The sequence below is a fragment of the Stegastes partitus genome, unplaced genomic scaffold (genome assembly GCF_000690725.1).
Source record: "Stegastes partitus isolate 25-593 unplaced genomic scaffold, Stegastes_partitus-1.0.2 Scaffold63, whole genome shotgun sequence".
Taxonomy (NCBI): domain Eukaryota; kingdom Metazoa; phylum Chordata; class Actinopteri; family Pomacentridae; genus Stegastes; species Stegastes partitus.
In genome coordinates, this window is record NW_007577794.1 from 1,054,036 (window position 1) to 1,069,048 (window position 15,013).

Here is a 15,013-nt window from a genome sequence, read left to right on the forward strand (position 1 = left end):
CAGCTGCTGTTTTCTGTTTTTTGGAGGGACAAAGTCTGGACGCTGATCTTACATGAGACAGAAGAAAAGAAAAACTGAAGAAGAGCCGATGGGAAGAGAGGAATAATCAACAGCTTTTAAGTTAAGGAGTTTTGTTGAGCACCATAAGGTTTTGGTTTTTTTTTGTTTTTTTTAATTATTTGAAAATATTCCCCCAAAAATAGCCAATTTTTTTTTTCATCTTTTCAGGCATAAATACTTTCTAAAATTTATACAATATTTTATTTTATTTTTTATTTTTTGCCAAGGATAAGAGTTTAGTTACGTATTCTGGGTGGGAGCAGGATAAATGAAAATTACCAAGTGAAACTTTACAACTAGTAGAACTATTTTTTGAGACAGAAAGAGGTAAACAAGGTGAAACCATGGCTCACGCTGCAGCCCATCTGAAGAAAGCTCGTGAGCTTGAGCAGCATCCAGAGTACAGGGCCATGCAGAAGGCCAGGGAGAGGAGGAGACGGCAGCGGGAAAGAGCTGAGCGAAAGCGTCTGGTAAAACACATGTCATGTGTTGTGCTTTATTTTTTGTTACAGACTTATTCTCTTGTGGGCTTACCGTGAGAACCTAATGTAAGCTTTGGACTTAGGACATTGTGTGAGAGTGGACTGTGGGGGTTGCACAGATGTGGTTGACTGTGCATGCTGCTGTGGCTACAAATGTGTTAGATAAGGATAATGTTCATGGAGGATGGTAAAAATGAGTCCATTATTTTCAGAGCATTGTGTACTTTTTTAAAAATCTTATACTGGGAGGCTGTGGCTCAGGTGGTAGAGCGGGTTGTCTACTGATGGCAAGGTTGGCGGTTCGATCCCTGGTCCCCCCCACATGCCGAAGTGTCCTTGAGCAAGACACTGAACCCCAAGTTGCTCCCAATGGCAGATTAGTGCCTTGCATGGCAGCTCTGTCACCATGCAAGGCACACCATTGGTGTGTGAATGTGTGTGAATGGGTGAATGCGAAACACATTGTAAAGCGCCTTGGGTACCGCGCTAAGGTAGAAAATATAAGTGCAGACCATTTACCATAAACATTAACTAGTTTTCCTAAAAAAAAAAAAATGTTTTTGACAGAGTTCCCAAATCCTCATAAGTGGCCTGGTATGCACATACATGCTGATGCTAATGAGACATTCATGGTGCTAAATAGAGTTTTGATTTTCACCCAGTGTAAGTATACACTTGGACAGAGTACAGTGTATAATCCAGTATTCTTTATTTCATGCCTGACTGCAGGTCCATCTACACAAATCCTGTACAGACACAGAGATTACAGCTGGTTGCCAATCAATCCATTCTCTCTCTGTGTGCTTAGCAAACAGATGATCAAGACGTGCAAATATGGTTGACAAGTGAAAACACACTCAAAAGAGACTTAAAAGCATATACTGACTCATAGTAGTGTCTTTCTGAGTGCACCATGTGATACCATGTGAATGTGGACATGATGATCTGTGACTTATTTCTCATGAGTAAGGTAACTTTAGACCACCCTGCAGAGTGATCTTACTATACATACACACACTAACATGCATGTGTTGCAAACATGATTCACAATTAGTGTGACCTAAAAGCAGAGCTAAACAGCACGAAGAGTGCTTTTGTTATGTGAAATGCAGAATACGTGAGTGCAGGTATGATGGTGCAAAACTTAAATGAATCGCTCAAAAAATTAGTGGTTCAATGACAAACAATGGATTCTGTCTGAGATTGTTAATTAGGTACATTTGATCTGACTACTGTGTTCAGGCTGCACTTGTGTCTCTCTGTTCTGACCCATGGTGTTCCTGGAGAGCACGGCAGATCTTGTGGTCTAACACTCCGACCAAAACCCAGCTGTCACCCACCCACACCCTGGGCACACACAGCAAGGGGCTGGTGACTTGGTGGGACTGAGGGTCCTGATGGATATAAATAGCCAAGATAGGAGAGACAGCGGGGGTTAAATGTTTATGGTTGCAGTTGTTATCCTACATGGAGGGAAGAGCACTTGAGGGAGAGTAGGCAGGACTGGGCCAGCGGTGTTCACGGCGGAGGAGTTCTGGCTGGGCAAAGGATCAGAGGGAGCAGAGAGGGGATATAGTAGTGGTAATATAGAAAAAACTGAGATTTGGCGTGATGTTATGTAAATTTGGACCACAGATATGGACAGATTTAATGCAAAGTGAGACTGATGGATGCAGCCAATCATTAGGAAAGTGGACACAAGGAAAAGACACAAAGTGAGAAGGTAGAAAGGATTTGGTGGACCATATATTCCGATGCAGCCCTCTAGTGTGTGAAGAAAGATCAGAACATTCAAGTGTAGCTGCGAATTTATAATCTGATTTGGATTGTAACCATGGGCAACGCAGCAACATGTAAGGTCTGTGGATCAGATAAAGCTTTAAAGACCACCGGGAGTGACAATGACATAAACCAGCAGACTGACTACTACCAGGCTGCTGGTTCTGGATCTGAAGTTAATGATTTACTGGTAAGAGGTGGAAAAGATGAGATTCTGCTGTTTAAATTACTGTTGTGTCTTCTGATTCCTGCTGTACTAATTCCTTTTTCAGAGAAACGTGTTAATCTTGCTGCTGGTGGTCTGATTGTATGTGTGTGGTGACGTCTCATGTTAGGGGTTTGACCTCTGACACCACACAGGGGCGTGGCCTTGTCTCTGACACACAGCGGGGAGTTTGATTCTGCTGAACATGTGAATGCTCAGTAGTGTTTGAGTGAGGCGTTAACGCCATTAACCTCGTTATCAAAAGGTCAAAACCTTGTCAACGCTCGCTAAAGTCAATGCTGTCAGCAGTCGTTTGCAACTATTGTGGCACACAGTTACAAAACACAATGGAATTAAGTAAGCACGTTATATCTGTGTATGTTATTATTTTTTACCTAACCTTTGTGCAAACAGTACATGTCCGTCAGAAGGATCATCCTAATTGACTCAAAATGTCATCATCAGTCACTGACTGGTGATTGTCAAAAAGATATTTGACAGCTATTTTGTTTATTCATTAACCATTTAGGTTATTATTCTAGCAGGAAGTCCATTGTAAACTAACTATATTGAGGTTTTTGAAGCTGTTTTCCATTACAAAAAAATACATTTCACATTTATTTGACCAAACCAAAAAATATTAAACTAAGAAAATTAAATCATCAATATGTACAGCATTAAATTCATCAGCGGACTTACATTATTGTCTGATATTCGTTGCATTTTAGTATCAGTGTATATGTTTGAAGATATACAAATAAATAATCATAATGTGTCACTTTATACTCTATATTTCAATATAGTTTCAGTTCTTTTCCCCAGCTGATTTCAAGATGTATTTGTAGTCAGTGTGCTTTTATGCACTCTTACTACTTGGAAGAGATTTCGAATGATTTTATTTTCTCTGGAGTTCAAAATTTATAGTATTTTTGTCATGCTGTTGCTGTCAGCTTTGACAGTAAAGTTTATTTTTTTAACTGCAAAACTGCTGTCATAGTTTTTTTTTTTTTTTTAAAGACAAATTGCACAATGGACGAACGGGCTTTAGGTTATTTTACTGTTAAATTAGGGTTGATACTGATATTGTCTTTATAATATAGACATACATAGATATAATTTGGGGTCTAAACTCACAGTGTTTTGCAGAGGTATTTATGGCTGCCATGAGTTATGTTACAGTGAAATGTTGAAGGGGGTCAGGTTGTCTTGAGGAATATTTACAGTCGATATTGAATCCAGCTCAGAGGAAAAGGCCATGTGGGTAGTGTTGTTCTTCTGTTACAACCTTTAAAGAGAACCACAAGTAGGTCAACATTTTTGAGGGAGATCAATGTGACACTTTAAATTCAATGGATATACATTGTGAGGACAAAACGCAGGTCCCCATATTATAGATGATTAAATTCTAGTATGAAGACTTGGTCTTAGGGGAATGGGGAGGGTCAGGAATATTGTAATGTCAGTGTGCATGTGTGCGCTACAGCTGCTTTGTGCAGCCTTGATGTCTGACGGTTAAATTTAGAATTGCCAAACCACTCAAGAAAACTTCCATAAAACCAAGGAACAGTTTGTATACCCCTGTAAATTAGCTTTTCAATAAAAAATATTTTTTCATTCAGATGTGTACATAAATAGAGCTGAAACAAAAATATGGGAGGAAAAATCACTTGTAAATCATGAAATTTAAGACAGAAAAATGGGAAAGCACTTAATGTTCCATCAGTAAAAACTACCAAAATTAGAGTAGAATTTTTTTTAAAAACAAACAAACAAACAACAACAACACATTTTCTATGTTAAATGCCTTTTATCTTTATTAATTTAACACCTTTACCAGAATGATCAAAGATAGATATGCCACTTAATAAAACTGAAAACTGAAAACATGCCTCTTTTCTGTTTCAAATCTTATCCTAATTTTTGTTTTTGTCTCTCTAGTCCGACAGTAACACCAGTTTCCTGCGGGCTGCCAGAGCGGGGAACATCGACAAAGTCCTTGAATTCCTGAAGAATGGAGTAGACATCAGCACCTGTAATCAGGTAAGGAAACTTTCTACCAGACTTGAAACAAACTACATTCAGCAGTTTTATTTCTGCTGTTATTCGTTGTTTTGCTAGTTGTTTCTTTGTAAATTGTTCCTTTAGACATAGTATCTTTCTTCCTTCTTACAGTCAACTTATGCTACATAATATATGAAATCAAATCAAACACCTAGTGCTTCTAATCTCGATCTCAAGCTATAACAGAACATATTTTATCTGTTTTAACGGAGTAAACCTACATATGTACACATAGCTTTGAATAAATGCATCATCAATCGTAAATGATGGTTCTGAGCAAATAAATGAAAGTAAAATGAAATTGTGGCCTTTTTAAATTAAATTGGATTGTTTAAAACTCTCTCCATGTTTGCGTCAGGAAAGCGTGGGTTAATATTTGTTGTTTTCAGATCATATCTCAGATTCATTTGAATAAACTGCTGAAAACTGTACAATTCTGTGCAACTGTGTGCAAAACTAAGACCATTAATTCTCAATTGAAGTAGCAAATGTTGACACATTCTGAGTAATTTAAACATTACAAATCTTAAGTGTCTTGCATTTTTCAAATATCCACAGTTTTAGAAACAAAATATATGACAGCATAATGTTGAGACAAGAAGTCATGAAAGGATTTAGTCTGCAGCTTTGTGACATAAGGGCCTTTCATTAGTTTCATACTCAAACATTACATTTTTTTAGTTAAGAAAAATTTTAACGCTCAAAGTATGAATCACAATCAACAGTATTACCATAAATTCCACACTGAAAGTTTTCTTCTGAAGCCTGATGTTTAAAGTTAATCATGTCATAGTCTCATCAACATACACGACATGCAGGCCTGTCTGTACAGTAGGTCAAAGCTGGTAACTGATCTGCCAAACAAACCAGCTCAAACCAACCTGCTGTGTCATGATGGCATCAGTCAACAGAGCCAGGTCAGCACAAACCTAAACTCACCAGGCCCCCATCGCCACATTATAACCAGCCTCACATATACGGTTACTCCCCTCCCCTGCCTTCCAGCACACCCGTCCCTCCCTCCAATCTCATTTGAAGAGTCCGTGTCTCGCTGACAGCTGTTCCTACTCCCCCACATCCACCCTCACCCACATTCCAGTGAAACACTCCCCCACAGCTCTGTCCACCCCTCTGCCCCATTGATGTCAATTTGATTTACAGCAGTCACAAGGTAGCTTAAAGGAGGTTGGCGAGTGAGGCGACGTACGTGAGCGCATGTGTTGCGTTCGGTTGTGTGTATCATATTTCCTGCTGTCTCGTCGCTGTTGGCCTTTTATTATTATCCAGGAAATTAACAACAACTATTAATACGCTGGACTATAATTGGTTGGCAGCCAGGAAGTGGAAGCTGCCCACCAGTAGCTCTACTGGTTGTTGTCATGGGCACCAGGGGTTTTGTTTTGTGCAACAAGAGGAAAGCCTGACTGCACGGGGCTGGGATTGTGTAAGACACAAACACACACATTCACACTCATACACCTCCTGCCCTGCAACAGGAGAGCCCTGCCCTTCATAGTATTTCTTGTTGATCAGATGATCAAATTTGAGACCTTGTCAGGTGACCAAAAATGTGAGTGACTTTTTAAAATCTATATTCCAGTGATGCCCTCACTTTAAAATGCCATACACTATACAGCAAGTGTAATTTTGTGAATGACTAACACTCGATAAACACCTCCCAGCACGTGTGACCATCAGATGTTCACTCTAACTCATTTGTGTTTGTAAAGGACATACAGGATCTATTAATTAAAGTAAAGTTCCAAATTTGTAAACGCATCCCTGAACATTTGTTGATTTTTTTTTTTTTTCAAGTTTTTGTCAATTCAAATTTACAATTTTTACAATCCCTGGTGTGATATATATAGATAGATATATGTGACTATACAGGCTTAAAAGCATGCTCAAGATAACACGCATACATGCAGACATGCTTATAAGTCCACCACTTTTACTCTACCTCAAGGCATGTAGTTTGTTTGACTGTGACAGACAGTAAGAAAAAAGAAGGAGTTATTACCAGTCATTTAATACTCTAAATCCCATTCACGGTCTGTGTCTTTTCCTGAAGGTGTGTGATCACATTCAGTGACATGGAATTAGCATACTTATATTGGTGTTAGCATGGAGTGAGTCTAGTTATACTCCATACTGTCTGCCATGGGTTAATCTGAAGTAGTTTTTGTGTTGCTGGCAGCTGAGGAGTTGTTTCTTTCCCTGTCAACCTGAAAAATTCTTTGCACGATAGCTTTTTTTATTTAGCACAAAAACATTTTTGAGTTTCTCTTCCTTCTATCTATGGTTATACTGTTTCCATGGAGACTTACAACTTTATGTTGTAATGACAAATTACAAAAAATGTGACGGGAGCAAAGAAACACCCAGAAACTGCTTGGGGTTTCAAGGTTTAAAAAAAAAAACTACTGACATCATGTTAATTATACATACATGCGATGATGTCTTAAATAATCCACCACCAGTAATGGTTTAGCTGACACAGCAACATAGAAACAACATACAGCACAGTTATTTTTACTAAATCTGTGTCAACCCCTATGCACTCGTATTTTGACTGTAATTAATTTGCAAAAAAAACTAAACAAACAAACAAACAAAAAAAACACACAATGAACAAAGTCAAAGATTAAATTGAATAATAGCATTTTTTTTCAGTCATGTGGAATTGTTGAGGCCACGATAAATCACGTTGTGAAAATCTGACATTGTGACCGCACCAGCGTGATTAGCAGCAAAATTTCTCTCAAGGAAAGGAGTGAATGGAAAAGCACTCCAGACAATTACAGAGTCATTATCTGTAATAGTACTGTCAGCACTGCAGCCAGTACAGTCAGCTGTCTGATGATGAAAGCATCGACATGAAGTTATGAGTCTGAAAAGAGCAGGCTGCTTAACTGGATGATGCCATCAAATACACCAGAGGAAACACATGTTATGAAGTGTGTTTAATAGTATTTGCGGTTTCTGTACTTTTATCCATTCTGTGCATGTGCAAGTCACCGGTAGAAGCTGTAACGTCACACAGGAATTTTGAGTGTTGCCGTTGGCAGTGTGTTCATTAATAACTGAAGAGTCGAATCCTAGAAAGCAGCAACAGCGTGGTAAGGGCCAGAGTCAGGCGCCAAAGGCAGGAGTCTGTCCAAGTTAGTCAAAGAGAGCGAAGCAGAGATATACTTTTACCCTGCCAAAGCCACAGTCAAACTACGCTCCACTATTGCATAGGTTTTATGACTGAGGCAAATTAATAAATAATTTGTTTTCTTAAATTTAAGTTTATCTCCCAGCTTTTCAGCAGCACGTAAATTTAAGAGTGACAGAGGGAAGGAGGGACGCCTTGTTCCATCTATTTTAATACAGTAGACTTTCTGTTTGGACATGTGTGTGTGAGTGAATTGTGTATGTGTGTTGTGTGCATGAGCTGTTTTGTTTCATGTCCACACAATTAAAGGCCAGACTTCCCCTCTAATCTCCCCAAATGGTAATCCTGCGTAAGTGATATTACTCTTTAATCTGCTAGCATTTACATTACATCCTCTTTTTTTTTTTTCTCCCTCCAACGTTCATCCCCTGTGACACCTGGATCCATAAAACAACACCAAATAAATGTGACCATTTATCACCATGTGTGATCGTAACAAAGGTCAGGGGAGCGGGAGTATTAATCTGCGTTGGACGGAACTCAACGGTTTCCCTCCTGCCAGAGGGAGAGGCAAACTGCCGGGGATCACTGTGTTGGGCCGAATGTCCATTAGCTAAATGAAGCTTTCACTTACAGCTCAACTCAGAGGAAAAGGAGCTTTAGATCAGTTTGTGTGACAGAGTGTGTACATATGTGTGCCTGTTGTTGGTTTCGCTTGTCCCTCCTGGAATACGTAATGGTTGAAATGTGATTGAAACACTCTAATAAGATTGCATAATTTTTTGCTGTGTCAATGAACCCATTATTTCAGAGCTGATGCGTCACACCGCAACTCAACTTTGTGCTCATGCAAATGTCAGCAAAGTGCTTCTAAGCCTCACATGTGGAAGTTGTTTCATCTGATCTGTTGGCAAAGCAGTGCAAATGTCACCGCCTGACTGGCTACATACTGACTTGTAATTTAGTGAAGCAATGACATTGGAAGCTTTTGCTGTTTGACCTGACAGACACGAGGAGCATTTCTCCATAGCAGGAAGCGTCTCAAGCTCAGTGTGGCCACACCCTGCTAAAAACTTTAGCTAATAAAAAAAAAGAAATGTAGATGATTAGGGATAGACTGATTATTGTGGCTGATATTTGGTGTTTTTCTGTTTATCTGTATTTATTATTTTTATTGTTTTATTAAAAACTGAACATAAAACACAAGCCATTGCCAAAAATCAAGTAATTAACTACTCCCATAGTGGCTAAGGCTATGCTAATGGCTAACAGCTAAGTTAGAAGGCAGCCACATATCAATAATGCTTTAAGATATGGACCTTAGCGGGAGATTAAAAAAAATGATAGAACAGTGAAAGATTAAGAAAATAGAAAAGAACAGCATACGTAACTGCAGGAGACAAACCGATCAATCTCAATCGATCCCACATAAACAGAGGAGAGCATCCTAATCTAATCATTCCTATTTCTGTTTTGCATATTCGATTGTCGTCACCCTTATTAATGAAGCTCTCTGCTGTCACATGCTGTTAAAACATTACATGTAATATATATCAGTTCAATCTTTCTTGATTACCGGCAATCACAATAACCCTAAAAAAAAAAAAAAATAAAATCTCTAGATATGATTTACTTGTTACAGATTCTTCCAGTAATACAATGTCAATCATAATGTAAATAATAGTTACTTTATAATATTCAAGTAGGACTATATTTTGTTTTCATTTCAGTCGCTTCATATACTGTAATTTAAAGTCCATCACTTGGGAAGTTTCTTATATTTTTGATAAGCAATTAATCCCTATAATATCTGGAAGAAAAAAAAAAAAACAGATGACAGCTTGATAACGAAAGTAACCAGAGCTATAATGTGTGGTGTTTGTAATGTAACAGTGACTCCAATAAGAGATTTAATTATGAATCTACTTTCCAAGTGTTTGCACACTGCAGATCAGAGGACCGATGCACAGGGATGGGATGTGTTGCAGTAGCTCTTCAAATTACTTCTGGCTGACTCAGATTTAATTAAGAAACATAAGCGAGACTCTGTTTGAGAGCCATTTGCGCTACAGTAAAGTAGCTCTCTAATTGGAGGGCCATTATCGCTTTCAACAAAAGGGAAAGGCCAGTTATATTTTCTTTAATCGTCCACAAAGAGCTCATTAGGAACATCTTGCATGGAGACATCTATGCCTTTTGAAGTATTTATTTTTTTGGTACTGTAGCTTTACTGTAGCCCCGTTTTTACCATTTACAGTCATATCATATATCGCTCAACCAGACACTCACTTACTCAGTTTGGCCTTTGAGGGATGCCCTCTTTTTTTTCTCGTTTGGAAAGGTTGACATTTTCAGTAGCTTCTAAATATGAGTATCCATGTTTGTGTGTGTTTGTGTCCTACATACCCTCTATGACTGTGCAGAAACCTGACACCCCTTTTGGCTGTTTGGCATTTGGCGAGGAGGAGAGAGAGAGAGGGGTTGTGTTTTGTGTGTGCGTGTGTGTGTGTGTGTGTGTGTGTGTGTGTGCGCGCGCGCATGTTCTGCGTGCACTGGGGAAGGAAGGGGGCAATGATAGAGGTGTTAACAACGTAGCAGCTCCTCTTGCATATCAGTGCCAGGAGAGCCTCCAGAGCTGGGAAGCACAGTTCTTCAACTGTAATCCATCTGACTGAGCCTGCAGGGGGGTAGAAGACAGCAGACAGACCTAGAAAGTTGGTTCTAAACCAAAAGGAAGAAGCAGAGGCAGGTGGTGGAGGACTGGATGGAGCGCCATCACCTGTAAAAATCGACTATTTAAAAAGGCCAAAGAAAGAACAGAAAAAGATTTACGAAGAAGGACAACACAGAGAGAGGACAGAGCATGTAGAGGGATAGATAGATATTTGTTTTTTGAGAAGAAGCAGTCAGTCTGACGAGCAAGGGTTGAAATACTCGAAGTTTTCAAAGGGGCACAGCCCAGGATGGAGGAAAAGGAGGATGAGGTGAATCATTTTTTGTCTGTTTATTTATGTCTGTCTCAGAGGAGGTATACGTGCATGTGTGTTACATGAATAGATTATTGTGGTGTGAATACTTATCATTGTGAAACATTTACACTCCTGTGCTGCTGCTAACCTGTAGCTCTGGTTGATGTTCCCTGGATGGATTACTCACCAGAAATTTGCCTGAGGAAAAACTTTTTTTTCCCCTCAGACTTACACTTATTGTTTTGGATTTCCTGAATATTGATCCCTTTAAACAAGTCTTTGAATTCTAATAGTATTTCAGAAAATGTGCACATTGAACTGTTTTGATGTTGTAATATTAATAAATGGCCTAAATGTTCAGTTGATGGACAGAATCATGCAAGTTTGTGTAAAATATAGCTGCGTGGATTTTCACCATACAACAATGTGACTTTTCTGCTGTGGGCTTAACAATTTCATGCATTATATATAAACAGATAGCATGCATTTAATTCAGGAATATTATATTTCAATACATTGGATGGTGCAGTTGTTAATGTTAGTGCCTTGCGTATACTGCCTCCTGTGATGTAACGCCAGTATGTATATTGTCCAAGGTCTGTGATCAGGGGCTTAATGTTTGTAATGTAACTCTTTTACCACCTTGCAATTGCTTTCTTAAAGTCTTGTTAATGTTTTTCTCTGCAGAATGGGCTCAATGCATTACATCTGGCAGCTAAGGAGGGACACAAGGATTTAGTGGAGGAACTGCTACAGAGAGGAGCTCCCGTTGACTCTTCCACAAAGGTAAACATACAAATGAGCACCATGTTAGTTTATTATGCTGTCACAACTTTGCTGATATGAACATGGGAGAAGATAAGTGGGGGAAAAAAAGAAATGGGGGGAAGGTAGAGAGGTGAGTGACAAAAAGGAGTGCACATGTAAGTCATGTACAGTGGTGTCAGCTGTACAGTACCATGTAAATCACTGCTTCTCTCTTGAACTATGAAACGTGATCCATGAGGGTGATAAAGTGGGGAAAGTGTTAAGAAAGGAGTTCAATTTTGGAACTTAGCCTTCTGAACTTCAGTTTCAAGCTGTTTTTTCCCCTGTGGGCTCATTTATCACTGCAATATAAAGTCCTGCACCTCTGTGGAAACAGCAGGTAGAGGGGGTATAAGTAGAGCGAAGTCAAAAATATCCTTTATAATCAGTTACAATGGCATACAGCATTAAAAAAGGAGGAAAAAATGAAGGTTGAATTTCATTTGAATGTATATTTTTCTGAAATAAAAAATATCTATATATATATCATTTTTTTCAAGCGCCCACATCTGTTACTAGTACTGGAGAAAATGGTGCCTCTAAATACTCTAGATATTTTACTGTTTACATATTTCATTTGTTTTTATGTTTTTTTAATACTTGCCTCCTTTCTGCTCTGTGTAAACACAGCCAAACAATCCCTGGATTTCTGTCATATGACTGGTAGTCACAACTGAGTCAGTCACGTCACCACAGTTGTCCTGAGGAGTGCAGCATTCTTTGTTTTTTACAAAATCTGGTTAGAGAAAAGGGATTGTTCTTTGGCAAATTTTTAAATGAGATATGTAGATAAATGTGATTAGTATAATATATTATTTTTAAAAAAATCACTATTTAAAACTCAGATTTGGTTATCTTACCTGATTGAAGTGCGCTTCCACATGATTAGTTTAATAATCATTAGAACTGTAAAAACAGTTTTTACGGTTTCTGCCTCAGACAAATGGTGTCATTTTGGTGATTTAAAAAAAAAAAAAAAGGAAATGTGCCTTTCAATGTTTTCAGCAGGTTTTGAAGTTCAGGTTAAAAATGTCATAGTACAGTCGTGACTCGATAATCCCCAAAACCTAAAACCTTCTTTTATGTCGGATAGCAAGGCTGTTGGATTGTCATTAGGATGTCGAGATACAAGGAGGGCTTGATGCTTGAAGGGTCATTTGTTTTTAATTGTTGTTCATAGTCGTTATAATAACTAGTAGGGCTGGTCCGAATAGCACTATCCGATGTCTGGATATTCAGGCCCAATTAATGATGAATATCAGAATTTTCGGCGCGGTCGAGGGGGGGGGGGCACTTCCACCCTGGGGATGCACTCCGATGGGGTGGAAGTGGCGGGAAAGCACAGGCAGTACTTGGCTGCTGATGCTAGTTTAGGATAGCAGTCCCAGTTCTGTTTCCACCATCGGTGGCGGCATTAGCGGCGTTGGCGGCGGTGGCGTAAACACTGAGCATGCTCGCTGTGTGTGATGTCGTTGTGTCCTCTTCTGCACATGCGGAACATTTTTGGGTCTATGACATTCACACAGCAGATCACATATAAGCCACATTTAGTTGGAAATGTGAACGAACTCGCAAAAAAATCGGATTTCACAAAAAAATTCAAATTGAGCATTAAGTCCTGCAGTCTGAACGTAGCCAATCTGTCAGATTGTTAAGTCAGATAATGCACCGTTATCCTTATTTGTGACATAAAATGTCATGTTGGAGTTGGAATCCAAGGGTGTCGGTATGTTCAGGCTATTTTTCATGGGTTCCGTTCGTTTTTCCTAAAAATCCTGTCGGATAGCAAGGTTTTCGGATTGTTAAGGGTCGGATTGTCGAGTCACGACTGTAAATTAGTGAGATGATTTTTATTATTATTATTGTTTTTTTTGTTTGTTTGTTTTTAATAAATGCTTGTTCAAGGCTTTAACTTTTAAAGACATCGCTGTGGGTTAGTTGTTGCATCACACGTGGGTATTCTGCCACCTTCAGTGGAAGGGAAAGAGAGGAATGAGTGTGTAGTGTTGCTGCTTGGCAAGCCGCTCGCTATATGACTGTGAATGCCTCATGCGTCAGCCCGAACAGCGAGCAACAGTGAACAGCCGACGTGGAATCTGTCACCCTGCTGCTCGTGTCCTTGGACTGACATGAATATGTTCCTCAGTGTTAATCACAACTTCACATCCTGACACTGTGATGAAAACACTTGTGTAACATCATTTTGCATAATTTGGTTTTCAAGGCGGTTTTCTGTGTCCATTACAACTTTCATGCTTGCATTTCTATCAACCGGTTGTGATTTCTAAAGCGTTTCCACCCACATGGGATACACACTTGGCTGGTGGTCTTAACCCTGTTTTCTTTTTCTCCCTGCAGAAAGGAAACACTGCCCTCCATATTGCCTCACTGGCTGGACAAAAAGAGGTAGTCAGACTGTTGGTGAACAGAGGAGCAGATGTCAATTCTCAGTCACAGGTGAGAATGAACAGAACGATGCAGTAAAAAGTAAAAAGAATAGAATGTAATCTTCTGTGTGTGCATGTGTGAGCTGTATGCTTTTGTCTCTACAGAATGGCTTCACCCCACTCTACATGGCAGCGCAGGAGAATCACTTGGAGGTGGTGCGATACCTATTGGAAAACGAAGGGAACCAAAGCATTGCAACAGAAGTATGTTTGAGTGTAAAATGTCTGTGCATGTGTTGACTTGTATGAATCATAAAGGTACTCATTTCCCAATTTTCCTTTGAGTTTCTTTAATTTGATTGAATTCACTTTTTTTTTTCCCCTTTGCTCTTCCAGGATGGCTTCACACCACTTGCTATCGCGCTCCAGCAGGGCCACAACTCTGTTGTCTCCCTGCTGCTGGAACACGACACCAAGGGTAAAGTCCGCTTACCGGCTCTGCACATTGCAGCCCGCAAAGACGACACCAAGAGCGCTGCACTTCTGCTCCAGAACGACCACAATGCTGACGTCCAGTCTAAGGTGAGGGAGGAAATCGATGGACAAATGTGGATGGAAGGGGAGAACAAGAGAATACATTGAAAGAGGAAGGTGTAGTTGTATGAGTGTGAAGGGGCAAGTGAGGGAAGCCTAAGCATGTAGCAGAAAGGAGTGTCATAATGTACAGTCGTCCTCAAATGTGTCCGTACCCTTCCATTAAAGAAAAGGCAAAATTCACAATAGTCACTCAGATATCTACAAACTGAAAAAAGTAATAAGAAATTAAAAAAAAAAAAAAGAAGAAGTTAAATTATAATTAAGTGAAATAAGACATTGCTTTTGAATTGTGGTTAAAAAGAACAATTTACTTCTTTTTTTTTAAAAAAAAACTGTCCCGGACAAAGTAGAGCACTTTGCTGATGAGCAGTGGAACAAAATCAAAACACCTGTCAACAGGTGCAGAAGTCTGATTGAGAGTTACAGAAAACACTTGATTGCAGTGATTGGCTCAAAGGGTTGTTCAACAAAATATTAGTTTATAGGTCCCATCATGCTTGTTTGCTTTT

The 15,013-nt window shown here is 39.3% G+C and overlaps 1 protein-coding gene across 1 annotated transcript in view; it reads left to right on the forward strand.

Moving 5' to 3' along the window:
- The window catches only part of ank2a (ankyrin 2a, neuronal), a gene marked incomplete at its 3' end in the record, with an annotated part of 57,845 nt that overhangs the window by 15,513 nt on the left and 27,319 nt on the right, over window positions 1–15,013 (forward strand). The window contains exons 2-6 of the mRNA XM_008276033.1: window positions 4,465–4,566; window positions 11,401–11,499; window positions 13,879–13,977; window positions 14,073–14,171; window positions 14,304–14,489. Coding sequence (XP_008274255.1) covers window positions 4,465–4,566; window positions 11,401–11,499; window positions 13,879–13,977; window positions 14,073–14,171; window positions 14,304–14,489 — 585 coding nt within the window. The remainder of the gene's footprint in view (window positions 1–4,464; window positions 4,567–11,400; window positions 11,500–13,878; window positions 13,978–14,072; window positions 14,172–14,303; window positions 14,490–15,013) is intronic.